The sequence below is a fragment of the Poecilia reticulata genome, chromosome 4, assembly GCF_904066995.2.
Source record: "Poecilia reticulata chromosome 4, P_reticulata-male-v2, whole genome shotgun sequence".
In the NCBI taxonomy this organism is placed as follows: Eukaryota; Metazoa; Chordata; class Actinopteri; order Cyprinodontiformes; family Poeciliidae; genus Poecilia; species Poecilia reticulata.
The window spans coordinates 21,259,876-21,283,412 of NC_088833.1; the positions used below are offsets into that span (position 1 = coordinate 21,259,876).

At 38.7% G+C, this 23,537-nt stretch overlaps 1 protein-coding gene across 1 annotated transcript in view; it reads left to right on the forward strand.

The window, feature by feature from the left end:
- ell (elongation factor RNA polymerase II) overlaps positions 1-23,537 on the forward strand; it is a 38,998-nt gene that overhangs the window by 13,015 nt on the left and 2,446 nt on the right. Inside the window, exons 2-11 of the mRNA XM_008407112.3 lie at positions 171-215; positions 11,127-11,248; positions 12,065-12,228; positions 12,700-12,950; positions 13,080-13,204; positions 15,945-16,020; positions 18,891-19,476; positions 20,702-20,768; positions 21,895-22,066; positions 23,434-23,478. Coding sequence (XP_008405334.1) covers positions 171-215; positions 11,127-11,248; positions 12,065-12,228; positions 12,700-12,950; positions 13,080-13,204; positions 15,945-16,020; positions 18,891-19,476; positions 20,702-20,768; positions 21,895-22,066; positions 23,434-23,478 — 1,653 coding nt within the window. The remainder of the gene's footprint in view (positions 1-170; positions 216-11,126; positions 11,249-12,064; positions 12,229-12,699; positions 12,951-13,079; positions 13,205-15,944; positions 16,021-18,890; positions 19,477-20,701; positions 20,769-21,894; positions 22,067-23,433; positions 23,479-23,537) is intronic.

The following is a 23,537-nucleotide window of genomic DNA, read 5'->3' on the forward strand; positions in this document are numbered from 1 at the left end:
AACTGCAGAAGACTATTGGGCGACTGTTAAGAAGTTGATGTAAATTTGTGTAATAAATTTCCCTTATTGAATCGTTTAATTGAAAATATGATTTTTGAGATGTGGTCTGAGTTGAACATATTTTACAAGTCAAAATAAAACCTAAACTAATTTCTGTTTCTTTGTTGCAGGTCTTGTCACAACAGCCATTGATCAGATTTAATGGAAACCAAGGGGTAAGCAAACAATCTTTCACTACCTCAGCACAGCCATTCATGCACGTGTTGCAAAACCATCGTTTCTTTATTCAGTATTGCTCTGGAGGCATTACAGTTAACCTGCTGAATTTTTAAAAAATATATTTTTTAGTGCCAAAATGCATGTTTGAGCCTTTCTGAGATGCAGCTTAGTTTAAGATTTCATCATTTTGATGCCGACACACACACAGTGCTGTAAATTCATGTCCACCCACTCCCCAGTGTTTCATTTCTTAGAAAGCAAAGCAACAGAAGCTCACATTGTTTTCTTAAATTATTGCTTTACTGTTATTTGTTCTGTGTTATTGCCTACATTTTACTCTTTTTTTTTTAAAGCTGTAATTTTTCCTTTGGTTTGCAGGCCTAGCCATATTTATGGTCAATATTAAAAACTGCAACGTTAAAATGTACTAATCTATAATTGCAGTGCTATAACCTCAAACAGAAAGAGATTTTATCTTTAATTTGCATACTTTTGTTCAGTGTGAAAAAGAATCCCAGTATAAGAAATGATTTTTTTTAATATATATTTACTAGTAATACAGACCCAGTCTTCCCCTTTGCTTTCTTCTCCTCAGCTAAACTCGCATATTTCTGTTGGATTTAGGTCTGGGGACTGAGAAACAGGGGGGCTGCAGTTGCTGAGAAAAAGCAATAATTTAAGAAAATAATGCAAGCTTTTTTTGCTTTGCTTTCTAAGAAATCAAGGTTAACTTTTTATTTGGTGAACCATTTCCGCCTTGACTTAAATCATTATCCTGTGATGATCTTTATCCTAACCTATTTGACTTAGTCATTATATTAATGCATTCTTATGAGTATGGTTCCCCCACATCTTTAAAAAAAAACACCCGACCCCCATATATTAAAATTAATAGGTCATTTCTGTATTTTTCAGTTTGAGATTATTTGAGATGTTTTCCAGAGATGTTTTAAACCTTAATGGGGTTTCAAATCAAAGTGGCTAGAAGTTTGAACAATCAATGCTTTTTTTTCTATATATTTTTTAATTGTGTGACCATATATTTTTGCAACTTATGTTCTTTTCTCTGTTTTTGGTGAGTGGATATAAGGGCTGAAGGACGGGTCATCTTTGAGTTTTTTTTTTCCCCTTTTGGTCAGCATACTTGGCATACTCATGTTTCTGTCCATTATAGGAGTCATTGTAGGGCTCTGCGAAATTTGACCATGATGCATCCGTCTCTGGAGAAATGCTAGGATTCTCTGGATTGTCCTTTTTTTTTTTTTTTTTTTTGTTTAGTTTTGGAGCGGTTTTATTTGCCTGTGTGATACTTTCTATAGAAAAACAGTCTATTTTAACTCTCCAGGAAGAAATCTGAGTAGTTTTGCAGAGTTTTCACACAGTGAGAAAAATTATTGGCACGGAAGCGCAAAAAAAAAAAAAAAAGAAGCTAATTGTGCAGACTGAAAAGGGGAAATAATATTCATATAATTAAACCCTGAAGCAAGGATTATGTTCACTCAACACACATCTGCTTGCTTTGCCTCTTCTGCATTCAAAGCAGGTCAGTGAAAGCATAAAGTTGACTCACCGACAAGTGGTAATGGATGTATTAGACAGGGGTGTTTTATGTTGGTGTAATAATACATCTTTATTCCTGCAGCTGGCTGCTGCAAATGTGTCTCAAGAAAACTAACCGTGCAGTTGTGGAAGTATTTCTGTATTGTCTAGTAACGATATTCACAAAGAGACAAAACAAATGGTTAACGTGTGTGGGCGTGCTCAGTCCGACATGGGTTGTGGGTTTATTTGCTCTTCTGTTTTGCAAATGTTCAGGTTACTTTGACATGCTCTTGACTGGCACAGCTTGTGATTTCCTGTATCCAAACACTCTGCTGGCATTGCAGCCGCATCCTGAATATTGTAATATAGGCTTCTTGTGGTTCTCATTCCAAGAACTGCAGAAACTTCTAACATGTCCATACACGATGATGTTGCATATATGGAAAGGTATAAATTTACCCTGCTACATTTTACCTCCTGCACTGATTGGCCCACCCCGCACTATTACCTGCATAATTTGACTTTACCTTGACGTATGTCAGTAAGTGTGGTAATAGGAAATCTTTGAAGCGCAGGTAACATTTTCCGATTCATACATAAACAACTTGGTATGAGAATAATTGGCATGTTTGAAATCCATTCTCATGAGGATTTGTTGTTTTTAGACCTCTACATTCATTCCTTTACATTAGAATATAAATTTGGGATAGATGCAAAGAGAGCCTTTGGAGAGGAAAAAAAAGGGTCTATGAGTCAAGTTGAATATTTACGTTCAGTGACAAGAAGAACCTAAACCTTTTGGCAATCGCACACCGCCTGCTGATTTTTAGGTGCATCCCACTTGATTAGAATGCCAACCAAAAGTAAATGTATTTCTGTAATTCAGTTAAACCCGAATGTTTATATATCTTCATTACACACAGCGTGGTATATTTTTATTTGCTAAAGGAGCTGACTTGTTAGTGTGCCGTTTCACATGCTTGCATTTGCAGAGTAGCTTTATGAAGATGCTGATTTCATTTTACAGCTGGTGCTGGCAATACCAATACCTGCTTGAATCATCAGCAAACTGATCCGACCTAAACCTCATTGTTCACCCGGGGTTTTATCAAGAGGAAGCTGAGGGACATCAGATGTACTGAAGGCTGCTACTAAAGCAACCTGGGCTTCTTTAACTCTCCAGCAGAACCACAACCTCATTGTCTCCATGCTGTGCTGCATGGATGCAGGAATTCATGCAAAGAAGCCCCGACCAGTTATTAACTTCATGAACTGAATACGACACAGACCAACCTTTCAGCAGAGCCACATTCTTGCATTAAAAATCTTTGAAGTTTTTAAACTAAGGTTTAATCATCAGAAATATGAAACACTTCTAAATCTCAATCTCTGTGCAACAAAAGTATGTAATATACATTTCTTTTCCTTTTTTTGAATTGAATTACTTGTATGAATGAACTTTTCTGTGATGCTTTAATTTATTGCGAAGCTCTGTTACAGTGAAGGGTTCGGATTTCTGCTAAAGTGAAAAAAATGTGAAATGCCAGTTGTGCTAGTCACCGTTAACCAGACCTGCAGAATGGGCCATTCACAATTTTGGAATCCTTTTTTGGGGAAACTATGCAAGCAATTTTGAAAGATAAAATTACTAGGAAGGACATTGAATGAACCATCTGCCTACCAAAAGCTTGCTTTCACTATTCAGATTAATGGAGGGAAGCCTGCTTTCAGTTTTGAAGAGGGTGTTTGTTGGAGGGAAGCTGTTCCTTGCTAACTGTTGGCCCTTTTCCACCGGTACAGACACTGTTTCATAGGTGGGATTCATTATACATTTACTGCAGTTCTGAACAGTGTAGCCAGTTGTCTGGAAAGGTAAATTTTATCCCTTAGTTATACCTTCGTCTTCTGATTCCTCTACTTCAAAAAAAAAAGTGCTAACATTTTCTTGTACCTCATCTATTTTTTAATTCTTCTTTTAATCAGCCTGTCTGTTCAGAAAATGTGAACAGAAAACTCATCCTCACTTTACCTGTTTTGTTAAAGCCGTGTCGCAGGAAGTCCTTCTGTTATTTGGCTTTTAGCGTCCTCCTCTAGTGACATATTTGGCACATATAGTGCTGCCTTTCACATGCTGATACGGTGTTGCAGAGCTTATTTATCATCTGATCATTCATGCAGGCAGAAGATTTTATTGATGCCGCAGGCTTGCCCAGGAAAATATTTGTTGCTACTAGTTCAGAATGCCAGTAAGAAGTGAGAAAGTGTCTAAATTATACAACAGATGGTCTGGCTGTCACAAGATCCCACTTTTCATTCAGTCAGATTCATTCATCTGGTACAATTCTCTTTTTTTCTCTCTCTCTGAGCTCTGGTAAAGCTTTCACAAATTTCTTTTAGAGTGAAAAGAAAGCAAAGATTTAAGGATGGAATCCGTATAAATCTTTTATAAAAATAATGGCTATGCAGTGAAGGCTGTTTGTATAATTAAGATTGTTTTGCAAAAAGCATATGTTAATGTCTTAGCATCGATAACACTTTAACAATTAGAAAAACAACAATTTATTCAAAAAAGTCAAGAAGTATTTTTTTTCGATGAGCCTACTTATGATTTTAGTAAGTAAGCACAGAAGGTGAATATAAGAGAAATAAAACGTATTGTACCTAAACCTTCTGTACACTACTTACTATAGAGTAGAAGAGTAAATAACATTTGAAATATCAAAGCTGAATAAAAATCTGTCTTATCAGATGCTCACTGATATCTCAACAGTTTTAAGAAAGGGGCTTGCAGTCTTTTAAAGGCTAAGGCAAATGAGGGAAAATTCAATGTTTTTGAACCGTCTTTGATCAGTTGGCTGCCCAAGCCAGAACTGGCAGGAGGGAATGGGAATAGAGGATGCCTTCTCTGAGTCAGACACAGCTGTTTTAATTTCTAAGAACTTGTGTTTTGGCTATTGGGTTCAGCTCTGTTAGTCAGGAACTGGAAAGCTCTTGGTTCTGGCTCAGTTCGTTGGATGCTTGGGTTGTTTCTCTACTTCAGATTTGAAACTGTTGAAGAAAGTCACTGAAGAATCCTAACTCTATTGGAGGTGTAGAGGCAAAACGGATTCCAGCAACGGCTTTGTTGGGATTAATAATTACATTAACATAAAAATGGTGAAAACATTTTTTTGCATCCACATCTCACCGTGTTGAGTAGATTTTTATTTATTTTTTCTTGCAGATTGTCGGGCAAACCTTTCGTTGGTTGCGTTTGTCCGCTTTCAAGTCTCACCTTTAGCTGGGGTTTTGGAGGAAAAGAGTCATCCCAGGGTGCTAATAAGCCAATTAGAAGCAAGCTTCAAATATTGTGCAAATCACTGCTTGGCGTAAATGGTTTAATTTTCTTTATATCTTCTAACTAGTGCAGGAGTCTCAGACTTCAATTCTTAGGGGCTTGTGTACCACAACTTTTAGATGTGTTGAATGACCCCATCAGCTGGAAATAAAGAGTCTTGCTAATAATTTAATTATTTGACTTGTGTGTGTGTTTAAGCATAGCCACATTGAAAGCTGTTAGACACCAGCCCTGGTGGACCCTAGTTTTGATACCCCGGACTAGAGCGAGATCAAAAATGTCAGTTACCATCTGCTGGTTGAAGCTTTATTTTCAAGATTTCCGAAGTGTACCATTTTGTTAAATAAAAAAAAAATGGGAGTATGCTTTCAGATTCTGTTTGGTTAACTTTATTCATTAATCTATCTATTAAAAACTTTTCTGAATTGGTAAAATAAGATCGTTTAGATGCTGAGAGACATCCAGATAGATTCTTTTTAGTACAATCCTTCAAAGTCGTTGAAAACATGAATATTTTCCGATTCCCTGACTCCCTTTGCAAGACTTAAAAGCTTGTCCAGCAAAGATATTTTGAATCGCCCTAGAGGAAAGCGGTTAAATGAGGTGAAAGGCCAGATTGTGTCTTAGACTTTTACTCACTGATTCTTAGTTATGTTAGACATGTTGTCTTCCTGTTGTTCACTCTTTTTAGAGTCATACATGTGATATCTGATAATACATGCATCTGATAATTTGTACCGGATTGTGCAGTGCTTTCATAATAAGTTACTAGATCAGATTCCTAAGTCCAAAAACATGATTGTTACAGCTTAATCTCTGCCTGTACGTGTTTTTTATTTATTTATTTATTTCTCCTCCCCAGTCCTATCAAGCATGAGATGACCTTTTTAAACTCCACTTCAGTGGCTCCTCTTAGACATGTTTTCTTCTTTGCTTTGTTTTTACCATTTCCACACTCTTGAGTCCGGTTTGTCGGTACCAAAACCAGTTGACAGGTCCGAATGCTTTTAAAGGTCACACTGAAAAGCTGGCAATTTTTTTTTACGTAAAACTGATGTGTAAATGATACTTTTTTTTTAAGTTATTTTTTCAGAAAGACCTTAATGAGTCGTTGGCGTTATCTCCAGCTAGATTATATCTTGGCAGGCTGCTGTGAAAGTCATCGTTATATTCTGACTTTTTTTTTTTTGCCAGTATATATCAGAAATCTAATTTACGTCAAAGTATTGCCGTAATAGATATTATGATTATTATCAAACTGCTAAACCTTGTTTTTGCAACCTCTTTAGCCACAGTCAGTGTCAGTTTGCACAAACATCACTATGCAGTTGAATCTTATTTCATCGGTACCCACACGCATATACAAACAGACTTTGGTGGCCCAGTTACACAGCTCACCTACATGAGAGGAACGCTGTCTTGCTTTTGGGTGAGGCTGGGCTGACCGTTACAAGGGGCTCTTCAGCTGGGGTTTTCAGTAAGAATCCATCTCTTTTCCAGACACTTCACTCTTATTTTGTATGCGTACTCAGAGTGGGTTCAGCTGTAATGTTTGTTCAAGTGAAACCTGAGCCATTTGGTGCGGAGGAGCCTCTTCTCGCGGTGTCATCCTCTACAGTGAGTCAGTGAGCCAGCTTAGTCACACCCCTGTGCCCTGGTTTTCAGTCAGTTCCTCTGCCTCCTAATTGTATCTGGACTAACACGGTCAGCTCAGCCTCACTCTTCATCTGTCTTTTCAAATATTACACGTATTTGAAAAGACAGATGAAGAGTGCAATCTGCATGAAGCAGATTGTACTTTTACCTTCTTTATCCTCTCTCTCGCAATGTCGATGTTATTTTTGCTTGCAAATGTTTGATTTTTCCAGGCCCTTTTTTTTTCTACCGTAATTAAAATCAGGTCAATAAATAATAATCATTAAAAAAAACGTATGTCCAAAGATTGGACATATGTTATATAGACCTAAACACCTAGGTCTATATAAAAAAAATTAATAACCCATCAGGCTTTATTAAGTCACATTCACCTAATTTTTGGAAAGCTGTGTTCACTTTCCAAGTTTTCCAGCCTGATGACTGACTGACCTGAATCAAGATTTCTCCTAAATAGAACCAGTCTTGCAACCCAAAATAGACTAAACAGACCTCAAAAAGCAACACATCATGTCCTAAGCTAAAGAAATGCAAGAACAAATAAGAATCAGTTATTGACTGGTTTAAAAAGCAATTCTTCACATATTTGGACTCACTTTCCAAGAGCGATGGTCTTTATCTGCAAATGGAGATTAGGATAACTAAAGGACAAATAAATGCTTCAAAGCACTGCAGGTGTCATTTGTCAAATTTAAAGTTTGTGGCCATGATTCAACAATAGAAACTTGCACAGAGTGTCATACCGATGATCAAAACCAGCAGTGGTAGAGTGTTGGTGTGATATAATCAATAGAAAGTTGAGTTGTCTCTTATCAGGAAGATTCTCAGAGAGAATGACCAGCAATCTGCTTGTAAACTTTTATATGGTCAGTAATCCAGAGCCCACCTGTAAGACCCACCTGTCTTTGATTGGCCCTGTTAAAGTTTCGGCTTCAATCTTTATGCTGCATAATTACCTTAAACGGACCATATTAAAATCCCCCAGTGTTGCTGAATTAAAACAATCCCATAAAGAGTGGAATAAAATCCCTCCACTCATTGCTTCTACTTACAAAAACTTGATTTCATTTGTGGCAGGTTAGTTTTATTGTTTGAATGAAATAATTTTCCACATAGGGAGAGGCAGGTTTTTGATCACTTTTTACCTGAATAAATTACATCACCAATTAATATTTACTCTTTGAAATTTCTCTCCTTTCCTTGCTCCAAAACCGATGATATCAACGCTCCAAATAATTTAATTATGACAAAAAGCACTAACCGATGAAATCTGCATGAGAGAGAGAAAATAATCTTTCACAGCACAGTAGCTGTCAAGTCTCAAACCTTAGCAGGTTCCAAGACATAGTATCACCACCACTCTTCCAGCTGGAGCTCAAATTTCACAGGAGTGCATTATCCTGCCACTGTAAAAATGTTCATGAAAGGTGTGTGTGCGTGTGTGTGTGTGTGGCTGCAGCAGTGTTTAGGTGGGTGGTACGTGTTTGTCGGGGCCAGAACTCTCTCAGCAGAACATTGCCCCCCAGCACTATTCTCCTTTTTATTATGCATTCCATGCATCTGGATAGTGTTCCTCACAACAAGAAGTGTAATTACATTCATAACAATAGCATCCGCATTGATAAACAATAAGAATCTCCAAATTGAGGCCAAGCATGCGCTGCGTGTGCCAGCTACATCCTTTCCCAAAAATCGACGGGGTATGTTCTTCAGGCAATAAGAAACAAATACGGGAGCAATCAGGAGATCAACCACCGCTATGAGAGCTGGGGGGGTTTTTGTGTGTGTGTGCAAGGCCAAACATTGGTCTCTCTTGTGTCAACATGACTAAAACCAATAACTTTAAAAGAGGGCATTAGTGTAATGAGTTACATGTCATTGTCTCCCCTTCTTACTTGCATGCATTGGCGTAATACCTTCATTGAGATTGAAAGCAAAAGATTACTTAATTTTAGAAGATGGTTCCACTAAATAAGCACAGATTAAAGGTTTTCAGAGAACAGCTCAGATAGCTTGAGAATATGATTTTGTTTGCCCTTTTAAATAAGTAGATCAAATGGATAAGAGAACTGAAAAATAATTGTTTGTATTTTGATTTTCTGGCTGTTTTAAGTGGCTATTTTAAAATTGATTTTACCTAATGGTATTAGGCGTAGTAATGCCATGTTGCACCTATACCTTTAGATAGTAGATTCACACATTTACTGCACTTTTTAAAAATAGTTTTACCACCTACAGGACATTGTCATTTTTTTTTTCTACATGGATGATTTCCCATAACGGAGAGCCAGAAGCACAACAGGATAAAGCAGCAGCTTTGGTGTATTTCATTCAGCCTTCCTGTTATCTACTGGAGATCTCACTCTCTCATAGCCTGAGTGAACTGCAGACAAGTCAACTATGTTCTAACATCATTTTACAATTCGATTCCAAAAGTCTCCTTAGTAACAGCATCCAATCTGAAAAGTGTTGTCGCTTAAGGTACTATGATTAATCAGCTTTTCTTCTATTGGTTTTACGCTTTACTCTTTTTCCCTAGAGGTATCTGTCACGTTTGGAGTAAACTATCATCTCCTTTCCAAAACTTTTTCTCTCAATCCCCCTCTGCTTTTAAATGTGATACTGCAGACCATAAAACCTTCTGTGAAGCTACCAAGCTCTGTCTAGGTGAGCTGCAATATACGCAGAGCTCTTTGTAACTCATCCTCTGCTCTCACATCTCTGAGATCTTCTTTGAACAGAGCAGAGCGGCCCGCATCTTGACCACATGTCACTTCTAGCGCAGATAAAATCCACTGAGTCACATCCTGAGCTTCTTATACAGGTTAGGCTATTACCAGTGAACTGCTGACTGGTCATGCGGACCCGTGTTAGGAGTCCGAAAGTATCTTAATTGGCTGCTGCTTCTGTGTGCTGTTGAACTGGATCAGTGTGATGCAGTGACAGCCCACGAATTCAGCTGGCCAGCCAATCTCGCACACAAACCAAGCCCTGAATGGAAGGTAAAATGGGAGGTTTTAAGGTCACCCTTTCTTCCTCTGCTTCCTCTTCTCCATGGCTTTGAAAAGGCTTACCAGCATGCAGCGTCCAAATTTCTGCTGCTGCATTTCAAACTATTTCTTCCACTTAGAAACTACCAATCAGCTTTTTTTTTTTTTTTAAGAGGGAGTTGGAAATGGTTATAGAATTTTTTTTCCCAAATGTAAAAAGATCAATGCTGGAGAATTGTAATTGCGAGATTTGAGCCCAAAGTATACATAAATTACTGGAGTTTTGTCTATTGCATGACTGCTTGTTAAATTTATAGCAACAGACTCATGCAAGAATGTGATCGTGTCATAACCTTGAGTAAACGGAGTCATGCAATATGATCTAAATACTTTTATTAAGCAGAAAAACAAGTTATTCTCGCTGCTGCAGTGCATATTGAATAAATATTTTATATACAGCATTTGACAGTGCAGCAGAAATGTATATATTCAAATGCATTTTACATGGAGACTGATACAAAAGGGGGAAAATGACAAAAAAAAAGAGACTGGTGGGGCTGAAAGCGAAAAGATAAGAATAGAGGTGAGCAGAATAGAGATTGCAAGATAACACCCTAGAAGGCTGCTTCTCCACCTGTAGAAACAGGAAAAAAAACAAAAACACAGCAATAAACGTAGCAACAACAATCACTGAAACGCACACAGTACTAATTATTACAAGCTGCTTTTAGTGGCATCTGCACAACTGCAGCCCAATATAGTGTGTATCTCTAAACGCCTTCAAAGACCTTTGGGGAGGGGGGTGAGACCACTTGTGTATCTAAGGTTTCTCCATAAAAATGTTCAATACTGGCTGTGAGGAGACAGACTTACCATAGGTAGCTTGTACATGGTAGTTTTAAAATGATACGTTTAAAAAAAAAAAAAAAAAAGTATTGAGTGATACACATTGATTTCGGCAATCAATGCTTTTTTTTGGGGGGGGTGAATGGAAATATTTCCATATGGTCAAATTTATCTTCTGATCAAGTGAAAAGTGTGATTCTTCTGTCAGGCTTAATGCCAGTGTGCAGCAATAGGTAGGGGAGGGGTCCGGGTGCCTGCTGCAAAAGAGTACCTAAAACTTAATACCACTGATCCGGCTCTGGCTGTATATAATGTGGCATTAGATGGATTTTTTTTTTCCTGCTATTACAAAACATTATTATTTTTTTTTTTTACAAGATTATAAAGTCATAAGTACATCTTGCATAACTTCTTTACTCAATTAAAAAATTTTATATATTTCTATGATAATTAGATTCTAAATCAAGAAACATGTTTTGTTTGGTTTTTTTAACGCGTCCATGTTTTTTTGTTTTTTTTTCCTGTTCTGTCTTTCACAGAAGATTTCAATTCCACGGTCAGAAACTTCCAGCGAGCTGCAAGCGTTTACTTTCGACCTGTCGAATGTGGGCAGAGATAACCCCCAGGGCAGCTTCGACTGCATCCAGCAGTACATCACCAGGTGAAATCTAAAGCAGAATCACATCCCTTTTTTCCCCTCTTTCAGTGAGAACTGACTTCACACAAGTTTTGAGCTGAATGAACAAGCCTCTGTTAGATGCACTTGTGAACTACAGTAAGAAATTAATTTATACATCCAGGGGTTAAATGTGTACCCACTTGCACACTTTCTTTTTATAACAGAAAAGCTACTCAAGAACTAATGAGTCCAAAAAAGGAACATGTGATTAATCGAATAAACGCACGTGGATTTTAGTGCCTAAAAAGACGGGCACAGAAACAGAAAGGGGAACAATGAGAATCTTGTCATTTTCAGATTTCTGACCCCAATTATTCTGAAAGTATTTTTAACATGTGGGTCAGGCGGAGTTCATTTAAGTCTCTCCCTAGATCCTACTCAGGATTGAATTGCAGCCTGAAACCCAAATGACCGAGCTCAGCTTTTGCAGATCGTGCCAGCACCGTCTCATTTTCCGCCAAAGTGGAGGAGAATAAAAAAAAAACGGTCGGAAAGTCGGGAAAGAATCAGATTTTATGTGGCAATGAGCTGCACAGTGGGAAACCATGGCTGGTTGGAGGAAATTGGAAAAATAATCGTTGTTCCCACAGAAGATTTATTCAATCTCTGGGTAGGAATGAAAAGTTGAAAAATAAAAAAATGGCTTGTGCATGTAATGCAAAAGCATATGTGAGAATGGCTTGGCTTTCTTTCAGTTGGCTATCAAATCAATATGTTTTTTTTTTCTTTCATACTTGTTGTGTTTCAACTTCTCTTTCTGCCTATGTTTTTCTTAGCATCTGCTCTTTGTTTTGGTAGTGAAGGGGGCATTCAGCTGGATTGTCTGGGCAGCATCCAGGACAAGATCACAGTGCGAGCCACCGACGACTCCTACCAGAAGGCCAGAGAGAGCATGGCCCAGGCTGAGGAGACGACTCGCAGCAGGAGCGCCATCGTCATCAAGCCAGGGGGGAGATACGTAGGTGAGGAAAGCTGGATATTGACTCGAACATACTGTTGCTCAGTGCATAATGTGCTTTTAGCCTTGTGCTTCCCAAGACTGCTAGCTTATAAGTTTGTCTTTAGTTTCTGAGGAGAGCAATCAGACCCTCCACTTAGACATTGTAAACATGTCAGGAGTTAAATTACAGAGTCAGACTGGAAGAATCTGCAAACATCCAAGTGATGATGTAGTTATGCTCTTCTTGTGAACTGGTTCACCCTGGATTTGACAGGCTGTTTGGGTCAAATAGCAAATGATTTTTGATGTTGTTCCATTCACTGGCTACTTTATCAGTGCATTTCTGCTGCGCGGTACTTTTTAATAAAACATTCGGCGAGTTCAGCGACCCAAAAGGGAAAACCATAAATGTCTCTGTACATAATTAAAAAACTTTATTTTTTTTGTGTTTGTAAATAGAAACATTCTTTTCATGTGTGGCTGACTTTCAAAGGTAAGAAAGTCCAGATCCGGAAACCGGCCCCTGCGCTTTCAGACGTAGCCCCGTCACGGAGGACGTCTCGGCCCGTCCTCATCTCCAGCAGCACGCAGAAGAAAGCCACGACTCAGCACCGGCCTCTCCGTGAGCGCCTCGTACACCTGCTGGCCCTGAAACCTTACAAAAAGCCCGAACTGATTTTGAGGTTGCAGAAGGACGGCCTGTCACAGCTCGACAAAGAATCCCTGGACAGCCACCTGCAACAGGCGAGTCATGGAAACATCTACAACATTGGGGTTTTCATTTTCTCCACTCACTTTCATCTTCAGTGTCATTCCCCCAGATTAGTTGGTGAAGATTAGTGTATTAACGTAGTGCTATGTTTCTGTTCTTAGGTTGCCAATCTGAATGGGAAAGAAAATACCTTCACATTGAAGGATTGTATGTATAAGGAAGTCCAGAAGGACTGGCCAGGATACACAGAGGGAGACCAGCAGCTTCTCAAGAGAATTTTGTTCAGGTATGTCACCTTGTATTTTTTTCAGGATTAGATGTGGTAGACCAACACAATCAGCACACAATTATGAAGTACAATGAAAAGGTTGTACAGTTTTCAATACTTCCTGCAGCTAAAAATCAGAAGACTGTGTTCTGCACTTGTTTTTTACTCTGATGCCTTCAAAATTCAGTGCAAGCAATTGCCTGCATACTGAGCTTGAGCTTTGTGTAAAGAATATTGAAAGAATAATCCTGTTATGTTTATACAATATGTTATGCTTGTCCTTTTCTAAACAATGACACCTGACAATCAAAACTGTGACCTACTGGAAGTTTTAAAAAAAAATCCTGCAAGTACATCTGGATAAGGGCCTTTTTGACCCCGTTTAGTCAAAAAGACAAAAGCAGAAAAGTTGTTTTTGACATGTTTTGCCTATGAGGAAGAGAAACAGGAAAAGGCCAAAGGATATCGATAAGGGATAATGCAAGCTTTGCTGAGGAGGGATGGATACAAAGTTGAGTAACATTTTAAAGGCCGTGTCACATGACCCGGTTGACTGACCAAAGAATATCTGATACAACATTACCAGAAACATAGAAACGGGGCAAGGCTGCAGGTGGGGAACTCATGCTTGTTTAAAACAGATGCTTGTTTAGACCGTGTAAAAAAAAAAAAAAAAAACTTTCCAGTTGCCTGTTGGAAAATAACACTCTAAAGTTAATTTTATGTAAATTTCTGCAGATTTTCCTACTGCCTATTGGGTTTTGCACAAAATAAGGTCATTAAAAAATCCTACATAAGTAACTTTTATTTTTTTTAAATAGTTATTTTACATATTTGTTCAAATTTTTCTTCTTCTTATTATTATTATTACTACTAACATAAGACAGGTATTCTGTGAAAGAATTGAATATTTTTCTTTGGTTTGTTTTAAGTTCATAAAACTTGCTGAAATGTAGTAAAATAATAACACAGATGTACTTTGAAGCAGTCAGCAATTGAAACTTTTACAAAGGTAGCAGCTGCCCCTGAACTATCCCACTCTAAATGGATTTCTGTTTCTTTAATTCCCAGTGCATCCAATGAGTTCACAGACACATTTTGTTTTGTAAGACGGTGCAAATGTGCACCTTCTCTTTCTGTTTGTGTCTGTCTTCTTTTTTTCTTTTTTCTTTGCACTTTGAGCTCAGTTTGGGAGTTCATCAGCTGACTAAACAACCAGAGCCTCCCACCTAATTCTGCCTCCCCCACCTTAGTTCCTCTAGAGTTTGGAGCTCATGCAGCAAGTCACGCAGGAGCAGCAGCAGAGCAACATGACTGGAACGCGCATGATGCAACAGTGTTCCAGCACATGCTGATCTGTGTGTGAGGTGGCGTCCGTCCAAGGTCCAGCCGAATTGGTCTGCCTCTCGTCTCACTTGCAGTCCCTGCCTGCAGGACTGTCCTCGTGCCAAACCGTGCCCAACAACTGAGTTTGTCATCAGTTGTGGCAACATTGTGCAGCTCTAATCACCTTTTAATTTTGCAACCGCAATGTCATCTCTATTTGTGCACTCTTAATCCAGAGCAAGCTTTAATGTTTTACTTCTTGCCAATATTGTGCATGCTATACATGCATAAAAATCTGTGTTTTTTTTTTGTTTTTTTTCCTGAGACTTCATTTAATCTCTGTGGAGATGATCAGTTTATCTTGGATAGGTTTATATCAACACGGCTCCTAGTTTGGCTGCTACTGCCTAACAGCTTGCTCTACTACAACACTAGGCTCGCTTCGTACCTGGAGCCGTAATGTTTTCTGCTTGGATAAATGAAGCCAAAAGTGCATGTCCTCCAAAGCAGGTGTGAACGTCGCAGCCGTGCAAGCTCTGTGTGGGGGTGGCCAGGAATAAAAGCAGTTCAGAAGCAAACACAACCGGTGCCTTGACTCCTCCAAACAACTACGTAGCGATTGTTTTCATAATCCCACTGGCCAAATGGCTTCCTTTCTCAAAGTGAGCTGCACCACCATATTCTCCAGCTCTCACTTTCTTTCCGTCACTGCAGAGTGTCGGCTCGCTGTCTCACTATCTTACATCAATCTGCTGTAGTTGTTAAGCTATAAAATAAACACTCGACTAACTGTGTCCGAGATTTAAAAAAAAAGAGAGAGAATTATCCATTAAATACTTTTTAAAAAACACACTAAATGGGGTTAAACTAACGGAAATGTGTGGGTTTAATTACTGAAAATTAGCATAATCTGTTTGTGATAAAAACGCTGTCCTGTCAAGTACCTCCTCCTTCACAGTTGTCATAGCTACCCACTCAGCTTCACACGGCAACTGTAACTTGTCTCCGAAGTCCGCTTCCATGTAATTTACTTGTCATCACTGAGATGAAAGCTCAATAGTTTGTGTCGTTTTGAGTGATGCATTTTCAAATTTAAAGGATTTAAATGTGTTGAATTTAGGACATGATGGCACTTACCAGTTTTAGGAGAAAACTTTGAATGTCCAAATGTTGGCGACAGTAAAAAATAACAAATTTTCCGTGCCTTAAGCACTTCTCACATTCTGTTGCGAGGAATGTTTTAGAGGACAGATTCGGGTGGTGGCTCTAAAGGAAGAGCTTTTAGAAGACAGTGTTCTAAAAGCTGTCTTCTAAACAGACAGCTGCTGATGTTTTATTGGTTAATGCTGTTGTACTGAGTTTAGCTTTGACTGTTATATTTTTTCAAGCTGCTTAATTGGATCTCCACCTGTTTTTGCTTGAATTCATGCAGAAAACAAGCCCAAACCAGCTCTGCACCCATACCAGAGAGTCCTCCCAAAGAGCTGGGATCCAGTTCTCCGTCTCAGGTGAGTCCCACCTTCTCTCATTCACCTGGTGGTCACCTTCACACCTTCCAAGCATGTTGACTGAGACACTTTTACTGCAGCTGAGACACTTTATGCAACTGCATGTCCACAGTGATGGTTAAGTATATGGCAGTTCAGCTTTTCATCACTTTTAAGACATAGGACAAAATTTATTTCCCCTTTTTATGAATTTATTCTGGTTTGAATTTTTGCGTTAACTTTTTTTTTTTTTCTCTTGAGTGTATTTTTGTTTTACAGCTTAATTTGTAATGCATGTCTAACTGCTTCCATTTGACTTGCGTTGCTTACAAACACACGGCCAACAGGATTATTTACGTTTCCATTAGGCAGACAAACGAGAACCTGCTATGTTTTATTAATAGCTCCTTCCCTCCAGGTTGTTTTCACCCCAGACACTTACTGTATGCCCCATTCTTTCCTGTCCCTCCTTTTGCAAACACAACACAGACACGTGTACACACACACACACATACATGTGTAAAAGGCAGCAGTACTGAAGGATTAGTTTGAAGGTTATGTCTTACAAGTAGCCACAGAGAGCTTAGTGTAATGTTCAGGTTGATGTGGGTTAAATCAGGAAGTTCCACAATGCAGTTTTTCATACTCGCTGGACAAATACAGTAGATTTCAAAAGTGTTACTTCCCGTCGGCCTCATATTTCCACCCTTTAAGTGCCAAACATCCTGAACAAGTCAACAGAAAAACAAAAGCATATGTTACTGTTAAAGCATCTGTTTCCGCTTAGCATCTGTTAATACAAAGTGAAAGCACTGTATATTGCCTTGCTGCTGAAAATGTGTTGTATAAATAAAATTGCATTACACTAAGAAAAGAAAAACTGGTTGCAAATGCTCACTCATGTAAACTACTGTGTTGATTTTTTTTTATTTGGTTTTCTTCCTCGTCATTGTGAGGATGTCCACGGCCATTTTCAAGTGACCCAACAGGTTTTCTGTCAGATTTACCTTGTTGCATACAAAGAATAGTAACCCTAGATCACAATTCTTCCACCACCATCTTTCACTGATGTTATAATGTCTGTTTTTGTTTTCCCTGAAAGTGCCTTTTGAAAATGTAAAGTTTGGGTTCGTGAATTCATATCTCAATTTGCCTCAAGGTTTTGGGAAAATGTCAGCCTTGTGAATGTGAAAATGTCAGCCTTCTCCTGATTGATACATTTTTACAGTGTGCTCCCTTTGATTCTTAGTGGGCTCTTTGGAAACTGCGACTCAAACTGTGATTCGTCAGTCGGTCCAGTCCAGGTTATTCTGTCATGTTCATTTTTTTTTTTTCCCATCAAATAGCTTCATTTTCAGTTGAATTATGCAGAACATATTTGATTTTAGAGGTGAAACATTTTTTTAATTACCACAAAAATGTGACATTTTTAGAGATGTTTGTACATAGAGGCTCCATTCATGGATGGTTTTGATATCATATTAAGGAGTTGGACGAGTTGTGTAAAATAAATATTTTTTTGAAGGGTAAATGAGTCTTTCAGATGCAGCACGAGTCATTAATTGGTTCTTGATCTGTCTTTCCAGCATTATGCTAAGATAACCCATTTTAAGGACGTTAGTTTAGATTCTCAGCCACCTGGACATGGTAATCGTGAAAGTTAAAAATGAAGGTACCGGTAACTGGACTTCTCTCATTTTCTTGAAGACATTCAAAAGGCTTCTTCCGTTCTGAAACTTAGAAAGCATCAGGTTCACAATGTGTAATCAGTAACAATCACACGGAAAGGGCGATATCACCCTTATTGATGTCACTAATGAGGTCATGTGAAATCCTGGCCCTACCCTCTATTATATTCCCTTTTTAAGTCTCATTGAAACTGATGATCCTATCAAATCCCCAACAATGTCAACAGTGTCTACAGTTTTGGTCAAATGTCTCAAGGTACGAGTTTCTGTGAAACCGCAGGGAGAAACAAGTCAAGGCTACGCTGTAGATGTTAAGGAGGTTTGAATTTTAGACGGCTTCCTCGGTTCCAGGTTGGTTTTTCATGTTTCACAAAGATGGCTTCTTTCACGCCTCTCAAACCGTCGGTCTTCCCTGTCCAAAATGTGTACATTGTTATCTTTGAAGGATTGTTCTTCGTCCTTGAGATGTAGATAAACCTGAGTCTTGACCTAAGTTAGCTCATCTGTGCAGCTGCTGTTTTGCTTCTCCAGTGTAAATGTCTGAACATTCTTCACTGCGCTGGACTGCATTTACCAAACCACTGAGCTTGTGTTTGGGTGTTTTGTCCTTTGTCTGAGAGCTTTGCTAGATTTAAAACGTACCAGAAAATTGTGTTTGGAAAACATCCTTCATTAGTGACGACAACGGCCTCATTAGTATCATTGATTAAAAAAAATAAGTCCTCCTACTTTATACATGCACAGATAAAGATTAGGGAAAGCATTTGAGAATGCTTTCCCTAATTCCCACATCATATATTAGATGAATACATATATGTTCCACTTGTTCTTTTTCTCCACTTCCCTATTTAAGCTGTACCGCTTTACTACTGCACAGAAATGCCCTGGTGCTTTTACATGTCAATCATCGAGAAGGGGCAGAAACCTCCACACCCCATTTGGCACTGCCCCTGCCTCTATTGCCCCATCAGGGTGATTGCTCCTGATTAAAACTAAAGAGCCCAATACTTCCAACATTAGTTTCTGAACTGAAGAAGGTTTTGGGTGAGAGGATGAAACGTCTTCAGGATAATAAGAGAAGTCCAGTTCAATTACTCATTTTAAGTGTTTTGGAACATTTTGGTGAAAAAACAGCTTTTCTGTAATATATTCTGGCATATATTTGCCCCCCTCTTTAAAACCTGGTGTCTTATTTTTCACCAGAAACGGCCGACTGTTGACTTCATCGACCCTCTTGCCAACAAAAAGCCCAGAATATCACACCTTGCCAGCAAGGCCGCAACAGTCCAAATAAACGGCAAGCTCAGCTCTTCGTGCGGGCGAGGAGACTCTGGCGGCGCAGTGTCGACGTCCGAAAGCGGCATGATGTCTGGCTCGCAGCCGCTCCCGGTGCTGGACATCCCCCGTCCTTTCGAGGCTTTGTCGGACGTCAGCAATGACTCCAGCAACAACGGGCGGGACGGCGACTCTCAGGAAACGACGCTGTCCGAGAGGCTCAGTCAGCCGCCATCGCTCCTGTCCGTGTCAACGGTGGCCTCCGCGCCCAGCATAGGCACATCGTCCTCCGGGCACACCGTGCTGGAGGGCCCGCGGGAAAATGGCCCTTCAGCGGTTAACAACAAATCCAGAAAGAAGTCAAAAAAACATAAAGACAAGGAGAAAAGCAAGGACAAGGGGAAAGGGAGGGCGAAGGAGAAAAAGATCTGTCAGGAGCCTGCGTCTGAGCCCAAAGCAGCATGTGAGATGAGCCTGAAAAACTTCAAGAACAGTATTGCATTTAAAAGCACAGGTAAGACCCAGCACACTCGCACATTGTGTGTTTCTCAATAAAATACTACTTTGTGTATATAGGTATGTTAGTCATTCCACTGAGTAGGTGATGAATCATGTGACCTGAAAGCTTCTCGGTGTCTAAAGTGAGACCCCTGCTGTTCAACTTCATGTCCAAAATATTCTCTGATCTGAACATAATATTTCTTTATGGAAATATCTTATTTATGTACAGGTTCATCTCAATAAGACAGAAGTTCAAGTGCTGATTTATGTCTATTTTGATGATTATGGTTTTCATCTAGCAAAAAAAACTCAAAAAGCTGATCAGAACAGAAATGTTGCAGCCTACAAAACTGAGAAGCAGACAGTCGCTAGCTGTGATCCCATTAAAGATGTGCGCAAAAAATTTAAGCTGTTCCGCTAATGTCGAAAAAAAACCTCTGCAATTTTGTAAATGCATTTAATAAGAAATTTAAAATGATGTGAATAAGTTTTGATATGGCTGAAGATCCACAAAAACTTAGCTAAAAATGCAAGTTTTTTGGGGGGGTTTTCTTCAAAATTACTTTTTAAGCAAATTTATATTTATAACTCCAATTTGCACAATTTTATGGTCAATTGAATTACAACTGCTGACAGCTTTTGTTTGCGAGGGTAAGAGGCATAAAGAAGCAAGCTGCTCAGATACTAATAGAAAATTGAGTGGAAGGAAGGCATTGTAAAGAAAAGCGCACAGGCAACAGGAATTACCACAGCTTTCAGAAGATTGCAAAGCAAAACCAGTTGTGGGAGGCAGACAGACCATGGCCTGCGACCTAAGTCTGTATTTCACAAGCCACCAAAAGAGAGACACAGGACACGGATTAGAGCAGTCGCATTCCTGGCGTTAAGCTTCTCCTGTAGCAGAGACATCAGAAGCATCCTACCTGGTTTCAGGCTCAGTTTCCCATTACGTGCTGTAATAATCATGGTGTCACTGTGTTTGATTGGCCGACAGACTGTCCTGATCTAAACTGTAGAAACTCTTAAAATATTCCACACACTCACCCATGTGAGTTTCCCCGTTTGAATTGAATTCCTGAAATAAACTCGCCTTTGAGCCGTCTTCACTTGTGCTCACAAAATACATCTGAGTGACGGACCAATGAGTTGACCTTCGTTAAATTAGGTTTTTATAGAATGTACCTTGGTCTGTCCCATTTTTAAAAAGTAAAACTCTAATTTGTGTGACCTTGTTTCAGATCTGAATGGGATGTGCAAAACTACCAGTATTCCTTCATCATCACCTGAAGTGGCAGATTATTTATTGTGAGTATTAAGTAAATTACTAAATGGGTTCTAAATATGAAATCTGGATTTTCCCAGTCAGGAATCTTTGTCCACAATCTCAACGAAAGTCATTTAAAAGTAGAATCCACCAGTCTGTTAAATAAATGCCAGATTTATGCTTGTAGATTCAAAGAGCAGAAGTTAAAATAACTCCACACTTACACCTGCAGTGTCTTTAAACATAAACTCTAGATGCAGATTAGTATGTTTTACTTTTTGTTTAGATGCAACTTTGTGATGAAATGGTTCATAATGCTTTTCTGTGTGGATTTTTTATTTTTTTTTGCAAACTAAACAAAAACTTATTATTCCCAGGCTTTATAAACTTGGCACTTTGCTTCAAATGTTATTATCTTTAATTACTAGTCTTTCTGCTGCAGGGGGGTGGACTAGGGATACATCAAGCCTTGCACATTAAAATACAATGTTTTAAAAGTTTATCTTAGGTACTGCATTCATAAAATCATACAGCTAATATGATGGGTTTAATGAAAGACTATACTTCTAGATTTAAAATGCATGGGTTGGGCCCTAATTCAACACTTGGGGCCCAGATGGGGACAACTCCAGCAAAAACAAACCTTTTTTTTTCTCTCCTCACAATCTGAAGAGCAGCTTTGTTAGTGAAACAGTGAGGCACAGGAGAGAAAGGAGGAAGGAAGGCAGGTGTTAGCCAGAGTGCTGAAAACATGTGATTATCTTCTGTCATTTTGGCAGCTGTGGTCAACACAGATCTCCCCCATGCTGCAATTTAGACAGAAGTCGAGCATAAATCAGCAGTCACAAACATGATTCATATATTTTGGGATGTTTGTAATTTTACAATTTATAAGGGACTTTTTGTATTGCAGCAGAGTTAACAAAAACAACAAAAAAACAAACACTTATGTGAAGAAGAATCATTTGGTTGAGCTGTTGTAAAATTCATGTGCAAGGTGCTTTCCGCAGCGGTCACGGTTTCAACACAAACAAAAGCTGGCTGCCTTTCTGGCATTTGCGTGAAATAAATCCAGCACGTCTTCTGCTCGCTGGAATCAAACCGTTATATGTGATGTCTGAGGGGGAATTTGTTGCTCATATTTTTTTGTTGTATTTTTAATCCCAGAAAGTACACAGTGATCACCTCCCCGGAGCAGCGCCAAAGGTATAAAAACGATTTCAACGCCGAATACAGCGAGTACCGGGGTCTGCACGCTCGAATAGAGGGCATCACCCGGCAGTTCACTGTGCTTGACAACGAGCTGAAACAGCTTCAACAAGGCACAGACAAGTACAAGGTACATACGAAACGAACACAAAGTAATGTTCAGAAGGAAGTCTGATGATACGGCTGATAAAATGGTAAAGACAGGGTTTCTGCAAGCTTCAGAAATGTTTTTCATAATGCATTCTTCACTTGTATGAGCCATTTATTCACTGCTGTTTTCACCCAAGTTTTTTCATTTGATGAATTTAGCTGTCAAGATTTCATTTATTTTTTTGGTTGGATCTTATTGTTCTGTAACAAAAAACAGCGGCGAATCCAAAATGAAGCAAACAATAAATCATCAAATGGAATCGGCCACCTTTGACTGGTGATCAGCAAGTCACATGTTACTCCCCATTCATTAGGTGCGCTAAAATTAATCTACCATAAAACCTACAATAGAGCAGTTTATCTTCAACTTGATATATATCAGTGCAGCCAAAATTTTAATATGCATGACTTTACGTACGAGTCTGGTGCATCTCAAGAAATTGCTAATAAAATTGCATATTTTTTCAATTATCTGCAAATTGAAAAAAATATGCAGATAATTTATAGCTGCGTTGCACAAAACTGTCAGTAAAACAATGCTTTAAAGGCTCCAAAAATGTATTTTTATTATAAAGATTGCAAAAATGAAACAAAATGATATATGTGCTGAAGAATTTACAAGAGGACTGTGTGTAGATTAATATAGCCTATTTTCTTTAGTACAGTGAAAGTGTTTCCTTGTTGCACTATAGGAGAGCGAATGGGGAAGGAATGTGTCTCATCCCAAGGCTGGAAGTTGAAACCTACATGACTGTAACCAAGGTGTGCATTGTGTATCTGCTATTGCATTTACACATCATGCCACCCAACAATAATTACTTACAAATTCAGCATTATAATTCGATTTTTTCCCATGCCAAATTTCTTAACTTTCACAGCTGCTGAATCCATATGTTCAGTGCTAGCCCAGTGTGCTCATACATTTCAAACTCTGGATGATACTAAAGGTGTGAGTTCTCTGGTTTTATGTTTAAAAATATTTTTCTGTCTTCGTTTTCTATTCTACGTGACATATAATCGGCTTAAATGGGGCAGCCAGGGGATTCCTGACTGTCTTCAGAAACCAGTTTCAGACTTTAAACAGTGGTAAAAAAAAAACAACCTATAAATAGGGATAATCTTGTTCTGTTTGATTTGGTGCTTTTGCCCTCTGCGGTAGCATCTGTTGTAGTTTCTCTATTATAAATGTCTTTTTTAGGAAGAATATTTGAATCAGAGTCATATTTAAGTAGGTCAGGTCAATGTAACCTTCAGAAACTTGCAGAAACCTTGTAAAGATTAAGGAAATGCTGTGTCAGTATTTCACATTTATTTAGAATGCTCTTTATTTTTGTGTTTTCCCAACAGTCAATCCACAATCAGATACTTGAAGAGTATCATAAGATCAAAAAGGTAAAACATTTTTGCTGGGTTTTTTTCTTTTATATATATTTGAAGAAAATATGAGTCCG